The 15,727-nt window shown below is 48.7% G+C and overlaps 6 protein-coding genes across 6 annotated transcripts; 3 read left to right on the top strand and 3 right to left on the bottom strand.

The window, feature by feature from the left end:
* Positions 1-105: 105 nt before the first annotated feature.
* J7337_010562 (uncharacterized protein) lies at positions 106-1,352 on the top strand (the record flags this gene model as incomplete). The annotated part of the gene is made up of 4 exons (XM_044828140.1): positions 106-347; positions 395-506; positions 569-907; positions 969-1,352. 4 exons carry the CDS (start codon positions 106-108, stop codon positions 1,350-1,352), a joined length of 1,077 nt encoding a protein of 358 aa, XP_044676694.1.
* Positions 1,353-1,640: 288 nt separating this feature from the next.
* Positions 1,641-2,505, bottom strand: J7337_010561 (uncharacterized protein; the record flags this gene model as incomplete). The annotated part of the gene is made up of 3 exons (XM_044828139.1): positions 1,641-1,760; positions 1,790-2,344; positions 2,401-2,505. 3 exons carry the CDS (start codon positions 2,503-2,505, stop codon positions 1,641-1,643), a joined length of 780 nt encoding a protein of 259 aa, XP_044676693.1.
* Positions 2,506-2,883: 378 nt separating this feature from the next.
* On the bottom strand, positions 2,884-4,733 carry J7337_010560 (uncharacterized protein; the record flags this gene model as incomplete). The annotated part of the gene is made up of 7 exons (XM_044828138.1): positions 2,884-3,120; positions 3,175-3,346; positions 3,367-3,608; positions 3,659-4,072; positions 4,125-4,411; positions 4,464-4,533; positions 4,575-4,733. 7 exons carry the CDS (start codon positions 4,731-4,733, stop codon positions 2,884-2,886), a joined length of 1,581 nt encoding a protein of 526 aa, XP_044676692.1.
* A 3,491-nt stretch (positions 4,734-8,224) lies between these two features.
* On the top strand, positions 8,225-9,349 carry J7337_010559 (uncharacterized protein; the record flags this gene model as incomplete). Its single annotated transcript, XM_044828137.1, has 6 exons — positions 8,225-8,302; positions 8,366-8,551; positions 8,597-8,762; positions 8,813-8,833; positions 8,886-9,012; positions 9,064-9,349. 6 exons carry the CDS (start codon positions 8,225-8,227, stop codon positions 9,347-9,349), a joined length of 864 nt encoding a protein of 287 aa, XP_044676691.1.
* Positions 9,350-10,154: 805 nt separating this feature from the next.
* On the bottom strand, positions 10,155-11,466 carry J7337_010558 (uncharacterized protein; the record flags this gene model as incomplete). The annotated part of the gene is made up of 3 exons (XM_044828136.1): positions 10,155-10,895; positions 10,946-11,195; positions 11,246-11,466. 3 exons carry the CDS (start codon positions 11,464-11,466, stop codon positions 10,155-10,157), a joined length of 1,212 nt encoding a protein of 403 aa, XP_044676690.1.
* A 1,668-nt stretch (positions 11,467-13,134) lies between these two features.
* Positions 13,135-14,501, top strand: J7337_010557 (uncharacterized protein; the record flags this gene model as incomplete). The annotated part of the gene is made up of 2 exons (XM_044828135.1): positions 13,135-13,287; positions 13,731-14,501. 2 exons carry the CDS (start codon positions 13,135-13,137, stop codon positions 14,499-14,501), a joined length of 924 nt encoding a protein of 307 aa, XP_044676689.1.
* Positions 14,502-15,727: the final 1,226 nt, after the last annotated feature.

The following is a 15,727-nucleotide window of genomic DNA, read 5'->3' as shown; positions in this document are numbered from 1 at the left end:
CCCCAAGCCATGGAACTAGCACCACCAACAGGTAGTCCTTTCTCTCTCTCTCTCTCTCTCTCCAAAAGGCATGGGCTAACTTTCTTAGCCTGTAAAACTGGCTCCATGTACATCGACCGAGACTTCCAGAAAATGGTAGTGACCTACCTTCAGGACAAGCGTGATTCTTTGACAAGAGACATCGAGGATGTTAGCTTGGACATGCGAAACAGCAACCTTTTCCGCAAGAAAAAACACGCATTTGACCCCGATACATTTGAAAACTTGAATTTCGATATTCCCTTAAAGAACAGCGCTCGACATGACTCAAAGGGCTCTCCCCCGCCCGCTACCTTTGTTCTGACTGGGTAAGCTTCTTCCATACCAAAAGAGATGTGTTTCTCATTAGGTTTAGTGAATCTTTTGGTTCTTTGTTCAACCACCAGATTGATGTAATCAATGAGGAGATTCGGCGTTTTATCAGAGCATTCGTGACAGACAGCGGGACCAACTCAGAAAACCACCTGGTAAGTCCCGAAACAATCCAGACAATGACATCCGTGAATGAGAGTTGTCTCTGATTACGCAGGGCTACATTGTCCTGGCTGGTGGGCTTGGAAGCTCCCGCTACGTTCGAGGAAAGATCGAAGAATTTATTCAAGAATTGCTGTTTAAACCTGCAGAGAAACCCAAACTCGTCGTGTCAGCTACTCCTCGACTTGCTGTTTGCATGGGCCTGGTCTATAATGCGGGCCGTCACCCAGAGCTCTTCCCACGACGCTTTGACCGAGTCTCAATAGGCGTGGCGTCACAGTCATTGACAGGTGAAATCATCAAGAGTCGCTTCCGCAGTTTCATGAAGCGAGCATTTCTGCGCGCCCCCAAGGGCCAGAAGCCTCGGGGAGAAGTGGAATGTGTTCTCGTCAAGGTAAAACTCCACCATTGAGATTCATGTCATCAAACTGCCTTTGCTGACGTGACGATATAAGGGGGAACTTGTCCCTGACCGAGTCGCCGTTCATGAACAGACGGCGTACTTCAATGCGGATCTGGCCCCCGACAAGCGGATCTGGGAGCTGGCAATTCTCCACAGCTTCGAGGGCGACATCAACCAGTTGACTCTTGGAGGTAAGCCTCTAGCTCCTGAAGGCGCATGGCAGATACTAACATACACAGATATATGCCGCGTCCATTCAGTCCTCAGAGTAAATTTGTCGCATGTTGGCGTACCCGAGAAGACTGGGACAGGAGACGCCCTGTCAAGACTCCGTCTGGCTTCGAAGCCCAAAGTTCCGATCAAGTTTGACCTTCGGATAGAGGTCGGACTAGCCACAGTCGAACTTTATTGCAGTATGATTACCAACCCAGAGTAGAGGCTCTCGACGCTGACACATGGCTAGCTGATAAGAAGGGATGGCTTTGCAGCGAACCCATGAGTATTGAGATAGGCCAGGACTCTGAAAGCGTTGTATCCACCGGCTAGAGTGCTGTTTATGACTTGAGCTAGGTAAGATTGAAGACATTTCAATCAAGCTGCCTAACGACGGCTGACTTGGTCAACAGAGACGAGGCCGTCTGTAAGACGTGATGAGTCAACACACACCGTTGGATTCCATTTGGGGTAAATGTCACGGCGCGACTCATCATTCGTTGCTTATTCTTCATCGAACATATCTTGGTGGAAGGTATGTAGCTGGGCACAATATGGAAATGGATTTAGCTGCCCTTGTATTCTGGACCACGCGAGCCTCTTCGACGTGAAGTCCATCGCTGGGGCACATCTATCATCACTATGGTAGGAATTTCTTACAGAGGCGAAGATAGTATGTAGGACTACATCCCAGTTAGCATTGGTCTTTCTGCTCTTGTTGTTGATGTCACTCACAAGATCATGCCAAGCCACCCCAGCATATTCTGACTCGCTCTTCCCATAGTGCTCAAATCCAAGTCTCTGGTAGTACGGAACAAGACGGTCATACGTCAAGATAGATATACGATCCGCAGCATTGAGTGACTTTGTTCTCTGGATATAAACGCGCATAATGGCCTTGCCCAGCCCGGCCCTCTGATAATCGGGAGCGACAGCAAGAGCATGGAGAGCAATGGTTCGTCCATTCTTGTTGTGACCCACGGCGTAGTCACCTTGGGGATCTTCTTTCCAGTTGCGGGGGTAGTCCATGTCTTCATCTTTGACGGGTTTGTTGGTCGTTTTAGTAGAGATGACATGTGCGAGGAGCACATCGTCGCTGGATGTCGAATCCTCCACGAATGGGATGTCATGAGGAATGGGAGACGGCAAGCTGGCGCCAGCACGAAGAAAGAGGCCAATGCATATCTCAGGACAGACTGTTAGGCGATACTCAATCTAGATCAAGGTTAGATTCAACTTCAACCCTCGGGTCTGTCTGCTATGGATCTCACAACCTTTTCACGAGTGGCTGCCTCGGCGGGAGGAAACGCGGCAGTTTCAACGGCCAGCGACCGCTCTAGGTCATTGATGTTGAGTTGTCGAGCATAGAGGGACATTTTGAAGATATAATGAAACTAAACGTGTGTTGGTTGACTCAAGGCCGGTAGGGATTGGCTTTTCTCTAAATATGTATCTATCAAAGGCGTCAACGACAACGAGAATGACAACGAACGACAGCGAGGCGGGGTTAGGTGGGGCTGCAAAGTTAGACCAAGGGCGCGCAGTGAAAATGACAGAGTCTAGACTAACATAAGTTAGACTAGACTGACTTGGCTCTGTCTCCATCTCCATTCTTATCGTGAAGGACTGAAGGCAATGGATGGAAGCCCTTAGTTATGCTCTGCATGGCAGTCATTGACCAACTACTTGAGGACATCAACACGAGACAGCTCAATTTCATTATGTAATTGAATCCATAGCTAAATCAAGTACATTCAGTGCATATATCGCCAGGTGACAGCCTTATCTCCCTTGGCGGAGAGTTCCTCCTCAGAGATCGTCTCGTGTTCACCAGCTGCCATTCTCCTGTCACGGCTCTTGTTGATGCGGCTGTAGCTGAAGATCAAGATAAGAGCCGCAATTATTCCCCCGCCAATGAAACCCAGTTCCAAGGCATGACCTAAAATGTAACGAGGCCCATCCTTTTGTCGGTAAAAGTTTGACGCCATGGCCTATGTTTGTTAGGAGAAGAGCCTTCCTTGCTGCCGAAAGGTGACTGCACTTACACCGCCGAGATTTCCAACTCCAATCTGAATGGCCATTCCAACACTGCGCTTGTAACTTCCTGACAGATTGTTGGCCAGCCAAGTGATAACTCCTGGGAACGCTGGATAGATGGCGCAGGCTGCGATGAAGACACCGGCGTAGACGACCTTGGGGTTGTGGGTAGAAATACACCTGGGAATGTTAGCATGAACTGGAACAACGGGACATCATGGGTAACTTGCATCGTGAAGCCAACAACCATGACGCAGAGGAAAGACACGATGAATGGACTTCTCTTGCCAACTCGGTCTGAGGTCCAAGCGACAATCACAGCTAGGATAGCTGCAGTGATGTAAATAGGAACAGTCATGAGCTGGGCCTTGCTAGAGCTGTAGCCAAGGTTTCGAATGATGGTGGGCAAGAAAAGACTGATGCCGTAGAGCGGGCAGACAATCTGTCATGGTTAGCAGTACTCATGCCATGGCCGCTCATATCTTGGCTTACACCCCAGTAAACAAAGATGTTGACCCAAATCTGCCAGTCCTTAAACGCAGCCCAGACATACTCCCACTTGAACTCATCGGCCTGCGCAACACGGGACTGATTCTGTCCTGCAGCCTTTTGCTGACCCTGATACTTGAGTCTGAACACGACGAAAGCGCGCTCCTCTTCGGTCAAGAAGCTTGCAGTTTCGGGGAAGTCGTAAAGTGCCCAGAAGGCAAAGATGGCAACAAGAACGGTAACGATTCCCTCGAGAATGAAGATCCATCGCCATCCTTCAAGGCCACCAACACCATCCATCTTTGCGATGCCAAAGGCCAGAAGACCGCTGAATGCACCGGCGATGGAAGCTGCAGAGAAGAAGAGGGCCTGTCGGAATTGGATTTCGTGACGGCAGTACCACATTGTGAGATAGTACTTAGAAAAGGTTAGCTTACCAGCAAATATTGGAGAAGTAACGTAGACGTACAGCGACACCGGGGAAGAGACCGGCTTCAGTGACACCAAGAAATATGCGCGCGATGAGAAGGCCATGGTAGTTCTGAACAATCCCCATGAGTGTCATCACGATACCCCAAGCAATCATGATTGTAGGGAGCCAAACGCTTGGGCGCAGTTTCTTGAGTAGGAGGTTCGACGGGACTTCGAAGGCAGCGTATGTAAAGAAGAAAACGGTGAGACACCAGTTGTATTGGTCTGGGCTCATTTTGAGATCTTCCTGAAGACCCTCGATCTTTGCATTTCCGATATTTCCTCCTGTGGTTACATGATTAGTTGGGTGTCATAGTAAATGCTGCGGTAAACTTACGGTCGAGAAAGGAGAGCAGGTAAAGAAGTGCAAGCATGGGGATCAATCGCATGTCCATCTGAGAGTCTTTCTTTAGTAATTAGGTGGTAAATATTGGTGTCCAGAACAAACCTTGCGAAGAATCTTCTTCTCATCAAGATGAGAAAACGACTCAAGGGTTGTGCCAGGTGCCGTAGCCATAGCATCGATACGACCGACCTGCCCTGTACCAGCAGCTTCGGCCTCAAAGACCTCAGCCTTCTCATTTGGGGGAGTAGAATAAGAAGCCATGATGATGGCGAAGAATGTCTGTGTCTCTGTTTAAGAAATGGCGAGAAAAGATGGGATGATCAGCGAACTTAAGTATGTCGCGTCACCCTTGTCTTCCCCATGATTTCCCCGCAATGTCTAATGCCGTTGATCTTGAGTGAAGGGATCGTAAGAGGCTTGCGAGGAACGCACGCACGCGGTAGATGGAGACGGGGGAGGGGGCGGAATAGTGCTAACGGTAGAGGGCGGGAAACGCTTATCTGGATTAAGGAACTGAGAGACAGGTCATGACTGGAACCGGATCCGATGGCTATGTCGAGTGAGCGAGTCATTCTCGGTCATGGTTCGATTGTGGGTTACGAATCTCAGATCAATCTGCTTCAGCAGTGAGATACCATCATATTGCTCTTCATCTTGTATATGTCTCTATTGCTATCGAATATATCTCGTGGTTTCAACTTCCAGCTCTTCACTCGAGATGGGTTCTCCAATGCCAAAGCTTGTACGTCATAACAAAGAGTGAGTGCCATGGCCTCGGTTCCGAAGATCCCTGTCAACACATGGTTCCCTCTTCTCGTCAGCGATCAGCGTTACCTAACAGAATGTGGCGGCGCCCGTCACAAACCAAGCCAGACCAAAGAACAAGAGTTTCTCCAAAAATTAAGCTTTCAACCGTAATTTCACCCTCTCCCCCCTTTTACCAATCGAGCACTGTAAAAGTCATCTCCAATGTGGTAAGAAATAAGACCGTCGACTCGTGAAAACGGTCTAACCTTGAATGTCAACCCCCCATATACTAGACTAAAGCTGAACTGAACTGAACTGAACTGAACTGGGGGATCTGCATTACCCCGCATCATCTGATGAAAGACTTCCCTGTTCTCGCTCCCAAATAAAGTGGACTCTTTTCATTCCCAACAAACATCATCCGGATCCGAGATTCACTCCTGGATCGCGAATTGCTACCACTGCAACGCTCACCTGTAGACTATAGTGGATCCAATATGCCAGCGGGTCTTGTTACACGCCGTACTCAGTTCTCCAGCTGCGACGAGTGTCGTAGATCGCGTGTGGCTTGTGATGCCCAGAGCAGCGAAGAGACTTCTTCATGTACACGCTGTCGAAACCGTCACCACGCGTGCACCTTCAAGGTATGCAACTATAGTTCCAGATTTGCCAACAGATGATTAAGGACTCATACAGTGGTTACAAAATGCCAAGGCAAACAATGGAGGCGCAAAGCGTAGATCGCGTCGAGGGACAACACGACCTACAAGTGACACATCATCAACACGCGGCAGCCGAGTCACGGATACTTCCCATGAGTCGGGGTTTGATCCAGATCCTGCAAATTACCTAGACCATGATACCTACAGAGATAGCCCAACCGCAACGGCAATGCCTGAGTCGGCATCTTTGCCATGGTGTCCCAGTCCGATAAGGAATTCGGACGAGAGTGTCAGCATGGAAAATGTGGACTTTAGATGGCTCGATACTCTGTACAGAGAAGGCTTCGAGGCGGTCTTTGGCTCTTGGATGGGGAGATATGCTTGCCCCTTCTTGTACGTACTAGCTAAGAGTCTCTACCACTTATGCTTATACTTACATGAGTAGGTTCGGTCACAACCTAGCAGACAAATACGTCAGCATATCTGACCTCTGTCGCCATCTTGACGGGTGCATAGTAGATACTGGAGACAGTCAACTAGTCGGTCGAAGTAGAGACATCGAACAGTCTCTTCAGAGCACCATTTCAGCATTTGCAGCACGATGGCTCCCTGTTACATCTCCAGAGCCAAATTCCAATGAGGACCACTGCAGTCTTGTCCAGACTCTCTGGAGGCATGCCCGAAGGGACATGCTACGTGTCATCAACAGGCCGGCCTACAGGTCAATGCTGTCTCTACTTCTGTTCGCTCTAACGCCGATACCAGAAGGCATCTCAGAGGACGAGGAGGCAGATGGAATTTCCGGCCAGGCTTGTGTTCATGCAGCCTTGCAGCAGATACAAACATTACGTGCGCGTCAGAGAAACTTACAATTCAGCGGTTCCAAAGTTTCCCCGTCTCTCAAGCCCCAAGCTATTGTTACGACACCGGAGTCGATCGAGACATCAGGCTTCATTAACGCCGAAAGTACTGTTTACTGGGCTGCTTTGACATTCGACACCTCTGCATCTCTCACTCTCAACTGTCGCTCCCTTCTATCTTCGGGTCTTTTCGGCTTCGAGTCCGAACTTCCATGGCGTCTCGTCAAAACTTGTGCCAAGATGTTTGACGAGAACGCCCGCCAGTGGAAGCAAGGTAGCTCAGACATGACAGATGAAAGGGCGAATCAAATTATTGCCGCCGGGGCCTCTTGGAAGCTCCTTGGATGGAAAGTCACTGCCATTTTCAAAGAAGCTCTGAGAGATGGTCATGACGAGTCAGAAGTTCGGAGAGCATACCTTACTGTAGTTGACTCTGTGAAACAATTTGGCATCATTTATCGCCCGCTTTTGGATGAATGTCATAAACGTATGCCCTTTCTCGGGCAGCAGACAAAGCTTCGATGGTGTAAGTTTAAGCGGCCCTACAAAAAAGAACTCTGCTGACTGCCTCTATAGTTTCTCTTATGCTTCACTACCATCTCAGCATCCTCATGCTAGTAGATATCATTGAAGCCACGGACCGTCAAGATCTACTAGCAGACATAACCGACATATGTATCGATGCCGAGAACACGGTGATGAATACTCTAGCATTCGGCTTGCACAACACATTTACATTAAAGCGACCTCTCGATCTAATCGAGAGCGATGGTCTGAGTAGGAGGCAATCGGTATTTACAGTACCGATCGTGTCTATCGACCCATATCCGCATCATGCCGTTGCTGGGGTGCAGTTACTGAGGAAAGCCATTGACCGCGACTTTGGCATTGGAAAAATCACCGAAGAAACTTATCAGAGTTTATTGTCCACGTTGGAGAGGACGTTGAGGCATTTGCCGCAGAGTTCAAAGTCTGTGCGGGCGGCGATAGCAAAGTTCTCAACGGCGGCTGATGAAAATAGTGTCCATCCTAGTATTCTAGTCTAATAACCAAGCATTTCTATCGTCTGATCTAAAGTGCAAGCCCTTTATTCAAGCGATTAAAATACTATGTACCATTACAGAAGGTGGTTGGGTTGGACCACACCGAGGCCGTAGACTTGGCGCTATAAGTTTCCGCGATGCGGAACAAGTAATCAAGTTACTCCAACTCAAGCGAGTAAGCCACTGACCTCAGACTCAATTTTCGGTTACAGTTATCCTGATTTTGTCTCGGATCCGATGGTCGAAATGGAGTGGAGATGTTCGCCACCCACTAACTGAGTTTCTGGGGTATCATGAATCGGATCCGAAGTGATGACGATCATTTGCTGCTGAGCAAGATCTACTGGAGCATCTATTTCCTTGCTTCTATTTCAACTTCTTTCTCCTCAGTAGGATACATCCAAGCTTTCAAACATATTCAGTCTCATAATATCGTCAACATGGTTCTAACATCAACCCCAAGGACGTCGGTCACTTTGATCGGAGCGGGCACTCAGGGAAGACGCCTTGCGTTTATGGTATGTGTCGCCTTAGTAATTGTCTTATCCCTCATGGATCCTTTGCTAACACCCTTACCTCAGTGGTCGAGTAGAGGAAACGATGTCCATCTGGTTGACGGCCAAGAAGCCCAACTTCAAGCCAGCATAAAAGCCATTGACGAGTTTCGACAAAGTTCAAGCAACAGAAATGCTTCTTGGGGGAGAATCATCACTCATTCTCCCGAAGGCTTGCGCGAGGCTCTTCAAGCTGCCTGGCTGGTAGTCGAGGTAAGCAACTCTGCTTTTTTAAATAGCCAAAGGCTGACTGAAAAGTGTGTACCTGAGCAAATCGAGCTCAAGACGAAAGTCATCTCAGAGCTAGATGCACTAGCTCCACGAGATACTATCATTGCCTCAAACTCGAGTAGCTATTCCTGCTCGGAGATATTGAAGGGTCTTAACCTGAGAAACGAGAGTCGTTTACTAAGCGCCCATTCATGTAAGTGTATGGAAGTTGGCAAAATACCTATACTGACTAAAATGATGTAGACTGGCCACCTGAGACACCCGGTAAGAATTATATGGAAGGCAAGTTACAAAGAAAGTTGCTAACAAAGACTAGAAATCGAGATCATGGGCCATGAAACAACTAACCCTTCATATATCACATTGATGATGGAGCAATGCAAGGCCCACGGATTTTCCCCATTTCATGTCAAGTCACCATCGATGGGATACATCTACAACAGGTAAACGCTCACAAAACGTGCTTCTCACAATATCTAATTCAATTCGATCAGAATATGGGCAGCCATCAAGAGAGAAGCCCTCCTCGCAGCCTCAGAAGGCGCTGCAACACCGGAAGAGATCGACAATATTTTCAAAGGAGTATTGAAAACACCAAAAGGGCCTTTTGAGCAGATGGATATTGTTGGTTTGGATGTTGTTCTCGATATTGAGCAGCATTATGCGGATGCGAGAGGAAACATCCCAAGCGCACCCCGAGAATATCTACAGAAGTTTCTGGATCAAGGTAATCTAGGCGTTAAGAGCGGGCGAGGATTTTATGATTATGGTAAATTTTAGACAAGTTAGAAGTTGAATAGACTTTGGTATTTCCGAGCAGCAAATTGTATAAATCCATGCAGGGTTGCATAACGCCGAGCCGGCCATTTTACCCGAGAGCAAAGGAAACTAGGAAGTATTCCTCTGAGCAAACAAATCCAAAAGCCCGAACTTGGCAATGCTTAAGATGACATATATAGGCCCAGGGTGTAAAAGCCACGGCGGCTTGGTAACATTCGCTGAATGCAGGGGAACGCCACAGGGGTAGCGAATACCACCCTCAAGGTTTTCGCGCGGGGAAAGGGTTGCATCAGCCCGTGATCTCTTTCGGGATGGTCAATGGCATGATGCACCACGAGAACTGGGGTATGACAGCATGTGCCAAGAATCAGTTGGGACTTTTCTCAACAACAGATTGTGTAGGGTTACACCCAGGACTGCTTGAGGAAGATGCCCCGGCAAGCGAGCTTATCAGGAGGAACGGAGTGAACCCGTGGGTCTGGACCTCGAACGAGCTTCGCTTGAACGCTTACCCGGGTGCCAAGAGACGGTTGCACGATCATACCACTGTACCCTGCTGCTAAGTGCTTCTCCAAAGTTAGCCGTATGAGACCCAAGACCCCGTCTTTGGTAGTATTGTTGCTACGGAAGATGCAGGTGAAGATCTCAGGGAAACGAGGATGAACTACTGGGGTCCTGACGCAACCCAGGAGACGATCGCAGATAGAATTCAATCGACAGCATTAAAGTCTATTGTCTAATAATGAGAACGCTTAGCGGATGAAGATGAATACGTGCTATGTACTTGATACCATTCTGCTATTGTCTACAGGTAGACGTAGCAGAATGGTCCGGAAAGCGTGCTCATCAGATCCTTGATCTGTCGCTCAGGTCCAACCCAACCAATGTTGACATAATCCTCAAGTGTAGTATCAGCACTGGGAGGCATGTTGAGAAAAGTATTTGTGCCCTGCACGGCATTCTTGCCGTTGACACGCTCCTTGGGGTTAAGCATCTGCCAGATCCACCAGACGCGATCAATCATGGAGTGGTGTAGGTAGAAAGCAGGATCACCGGGAGAAGTGAAGACATCTCGACCGGGGTCACCACCGAGAGAGTAGTGACCACCTCCGTGGATACCAATGTCGCCAGTGCCGGGAACACCCTGCATCTGCATCTGGAAGTCCAGAACAGTCTTGGGCTTGAGGATGTTGTTGAGAACAGATGTAGCGTTAGCGAAACGCTTGTTGACAGAGTCGCTCAGATCGCGCTTCAAGCAGCGAGGGTTGTAGTCCAGAGGGTTGGGGTTGGCAGCGACACCACCGCCGGGGAGGTCAAGAGCGGCAGGGCCCAGATTCACCTTCATGTCCTTGAAAGGTCCAGACTTGACACAGCCGCCGCCAGAGCCAGCGGCAAGGTAGACGGGGGGGAGACCACTTGAGGCACCGAGAACAATATCAGGCTCGTTAGGGATGAATTCACCGTCACCAGAGAGCGACAAGTCACTGCCATCGAAGACAGGAGACTTGTTGAGGCCGCTGAGGGCAGTGAGAGCCCAGTCCCAGTACTATCAGAATATTAGTGAGAGTAGTTCAGTAGCGTTGTGACTTTACTTACAGGCTGAGTTCCCTTGTAGCCACATTCGTTTCGAAGAGCCTCCTCATACAACCAAGTGAAGTAACGGTGCCATGTGAGGAAGTTGCCAGTGTAGTGGATCGTCTGAGTCTGGTTCAGATGCACAGCAACCCAGTCATCGAAACGCGTCTTGGCACCAGCAGCGAAAGACGCAGGAGACTTGGAAGGCTTGGACTGGAGACACTTGACAGCGTCGATGTAAGACTTCTTCTCTTTCTTAGAGAGGGCGCCCCTGTAGCAGATGTTAGAGAATATGCTGCTGTAGAAGGACGGCCAGCTTACCATTCTCGCCGAACACGGACGTTGCTCCAGCTGCAGGTGCTGGCACGCTTGGTTTTATCCCCAGCGAGGTCCTGGGCAGTCTCATACGCAGCAGCAGCAAGATCAGCGAGCTGATCGAGGTTGGTGACCTCGGGTGCAGACGAGTCAACGGTGGTGGCTTGCGGGGCAGCCAAAACGCCGGCGGCGTTGAGGGCCAGGAGGGAGATGAAACCAGCACGCATGATGGCAACCTTGACAAGAGAAAGAAGGGACGAAAAGAAAGGGCAGGGATCTTCTTTGCAGCACCGGTTTATGGCTTGAAGGACCAGTGAGTGAAGAGTGTCTTGGATGCAGAAATGTGATGAGCTATATACTACTGTATCATCCCCTTGGACATTTCCCCTTCTCCTGCATTTCCAGGTCAAGGATTGCCACGCATAATCGTTCAGGGCCAGCCCATGGATCTTGTCCTAGGGCTTATCAATTGGAGCGAGTACGCTTACATCTCTAATGGGAATATTACCCCGAGGCGAAGGCAGGGTCGTTGACTAAAGACCCTAGAACCAACGGTAGAAGAGAACTTTTCTGTGGACTCGTAAAAGCCCGTACCTCGCCTCGTTGCCGAGACGGAGGGGTTCGGTTCGTTCGGCCAGATAAGTTATAGCTTAGATCTAATCCGATTTAGGGACCCATGAGCGGATTTGCATTAGCTTTGGCATTGCAGGGGGGGAACCAACTACGCCACCGGACGATTCTTAATTCAGGGGAATAGAGTGCTTACGACGGTAGGTCTTTGTCTCGCGAAATGCATGATCCTGCAGCTGAAGCCATGGGACCGACGTACTCGTCATATTCCAGAGCCCTGGATTTTCAGGAGAGTATAAAGATGCTGGAGTAATAGCAATAGCGTAGGTGAGCGCCAGATTGACGCTTTGACGCCGGGAACAACTAGGGTTAATGATCCGGAACAGTTCCGTGCTTAGGTGAGTGGAGTTTTTGGATCCATAACATCTCGGACACGAACATTGACATTCCCGTTAGTGACGGGACCAAAGATTCGTGTTTTGGCTAATACTACTACTTTTCTCCGACTAGACTAGCATGACTGACTAGTAAAAGATTGTTGCTGATCGTTATGTCGATCTCCCTCGCGAATCACTCGATGTCACCCAGATGTTTCACTTGGAGAAGAGATGACAACCCACCCATTTTCGATCGCGGAGTTGCATCCGAGTACATGATCAAATAGGTCAGATCATGCAGCAGAGATGCATATCACACACATAGTATAGGTATCCGTATCCGTACTCAGGTCGAGATAACCTCGCTCTCCTCGTCAGGTGGGCCGCCAAGACCTGCACCGCATTGGTCGCTACGGATATTACCTCGACCTTCTCTATTAGCCTCGGCTATAACCTGAATGCAGAACAAGAGCGAGACCTGAGCGTTTCATAAGTCCTTTATCCAGACGACCTGCAGATGTATCAATCCAATCCTGGTAAGGCCAGTTGCCTCCGGCCAGGGTCAGAATCCCCGTTGGGGAACTCGTATGACACAACTGAACGTTGGAGTCACAGTAGCAATGCAAGGGTCTTCTCTAGAGCAGAAATATGTGTAGAATCTTTGATTAGACTTGGTGGTTCAGCTGCGTCAAAGCAATGACAGAGGGCTTCTTTTGGACTCGCAGCCGAGGCAGTATGCATACTCTTTGATTTGATTTCCTGGTCAGTGGAAATTTCGTGTTCTAGCTTGTCAAACACCCTGCCGAAAACGTGGTGCACTCGACGTAAAGGATCGATAGAGAACCCCCTGGCTGCCCCCTCTCGCATGCGTGTTTCTTTTCTTATTATCCCGCCCCTTCTCCATCGTCCCAAGTTCTTGGGTCTTTGTACATCCTTCCCTCGGCCACCATGGATCCTCAGGTTAAGCTCCCTTCGAATCCTGACGAGAATGGAGCCGTCAATATTCTTGTTTCGACGGTCTTGGTGATCACATTGGCGACTATTGTTGTTTTGGCTCGCGTTTACGTGCGGTTGTTTATGATTCGCAACCTTGGCTGGGATGTAAGTTGCGTCAATGCCTCATCTCGTTTATTTTCTCCCCTTTTTACTCTTGGTTCTTTTGTGCCAGGTCCTGGATCTTTCTAACCGTCTGCGCTTAGGATGCCTTCATGATATTTACCATTGCATTATCCTGGGCAGGCCAAGGTGTAATCTTCGCACAGCTTGCTTATGGCGGTGGAAAGCACATTGGCGATGTTGACCCAGATGTCTACATGATAGGAATGAAGTTGAACTTTATAAGTCAGCCCATTTTCTTGATAGCAATCTGCATAGTCAAATTGTCCGTCGGATGCGCCCTCCTTCGAATTGCGTCTACCAAATTCTACAAATGGTTAATTCTGTCTATTATGATCTTCATGTCAATCTACACCATTGGGTGTTTCTTTGTAAGCCATGTATCTACGCTGACGCCCAGGTCAAATGACTAATACGTTGTGCTGTAGACTGTCATCTTTCAATGTACAGACATTCGTGTCCTCTGGGATCCAACCGTACCCTCGAAATGCTGGTCACAAAAGACATTACAATCACTCTCGTACACGAACTCCGCGTTCAACATCCTGACTGATCTTCTCTTCGCTATCATCATCCCAACACCCATGCTTTGGAAACTCAACGTGCACTTCCGCACACGGGTAACCCTCATTGGCATTCTCAGTCTTGGTGTCTTTGCCTGTGCCGCTGCCTTTACCAAACTTGGATACGTCACCAACTACGGCAAGCTCGGTGACTGGCTATGGGACTCTCGCAACATCACAATCTGGACCAGCGTTGAGCTCAACGTCGGTATCATCGCAGGCAGTCTACCCTGTCTGCGTCCACTGTTCCGAAGCTTCCTTGGCAGCACCTATGGCAAGAATTCCAAAAAGACTCCAACAACAGGCAATACAAACTATGGTCGCGGTACTCTACGAAGCGGCACCATGCGTAGTGGCAAGAACTGGCACGTCTTGTCTAGTGGTAAAAGGGGCGATGATGAGACAAGCAGTCAAAAGGCCATCAATATTGGTCAACAGGAGTATGAGCTTCGAGATAGGATAGCCAGTCCCTCTGGGGTGATCAACAGGACGACAGTTCAGACAGAGATTGAGGGGAGGTCAAGTGATGAGAGTGCTGGCAATGCAGGATATAGGGGCCAGTTTCAAAGTGGTATCACAAAGACTATGATAACGACAGTCGAAGTTACCAAGACGGACTCTTCATCGAGTCGATGATTTTCTATTTCCAGCAATCTTCCCTAATTAATTACACGCATAACTAGCAACAAATATCAAATCATTATTTTCAATGGCGACCAGCCATATGTGTGATTAATCATTCCTCCAGACTTTAAAGTTCTAGAGTATATCGCTCGCCAAGTCTAATCTTACTTCTGTGATCTGTTCTATTAAGCTTTTATTCTAGTCTAATATTCACGGTAGTAAACTTCTGAGGCCGTTGGACGCTTTTCTGAGCCAATTTCGTCCGCTGTACCTTTTCCTTTAAGTAGCCTCCCTATCATCCCCCGTATTGTTGACCTGCCTTCTTCCCCCTCTACCAAAGTTGGCATGAACGGTTTCAAATCTAGCAGTTCTCCCCCCTCCCAGTCTCGCAATAAGCCATGAACTCCCAGCGCCAGCGTTGTAGTCGACTGGCCTTTTTTATTTAGCGCTGCGGCTTTGAACCTCCGAAGTGAGCTGGATCCTGACACTCGAGAAGAGCATGAAGACAGAGACGCCAAGGATCTGCCGAGAGTAGGATCTCCATTCAATGCATTCAGATACATGTGGTGGGAAGACAGAGATGTTCTCAAAAGAGAAGAAGCACTAGAAGAACCTAGAGATGGCGGATAGAGGCCCCCTTCAATATGTAGGACGGTGTCTCTCTGATTAGGGGAGGCTAGTTGCTCTATCTGCTGTATCAGCGAGTCCAAATACTCATTATGAGTCGATGAACGTCGAACTTCGCCGGGGATCACGTTAAAGGCTGTCGTCTCCTTTAATGGAGTTGAAGTAGGAGTTGGCGAGCGGCTACTTCTAGTGGACAAGACTGATTCGAGTGCTTCCATCTGATGAGCCCGAACTTCTCTGACGAGTTCACTCTCGCAAGCGGCTGGCGGAGACCATGAGTAATGCTCGGCAAATTGAGTGACAAACTCTCTTTTGACATGATCTGGGGTGCTTATGCTGTCATAAAGAAGTGCTTGAATAGTTTCACAATATAGTGACACGTCTGAAGCTTGAAGTCCCAATGAACCACTGCTAGTTTCAGAAGAGACGAGAAGCGACCTTTGAACAATGATCCTGCTCACAACCATCAAAAAGTGTGTCGCCGATATCGTAGGGAGGCTTTGTCCCCAAGGAAAAGGGCATAATCGCCCCTTTTGAATCTTATTCCAAAAGTAAGTAAACAGGAAACTGGATCTTTCCCAAACATAGAGTGGGGTTTTCTTAAAAGCCAA

Source organism: Fusarium musae, chromosome 8, assembly GCF_019915245.1.
Source record: "Fusarium musae strain F31 chromosome 8, whole genome shotgun sequence".
Lineage (NCBI taxonomy): Eukaryota > Fungi > Ascomycota > Sordariomycetes > Hypocreales > Nectriaceae > Fusarium > Fusarium musae.
Note: the sequence above shows the minus strand (reverse complement) of the source record. Positions and strands in the feature narration are given on the sequence as shown.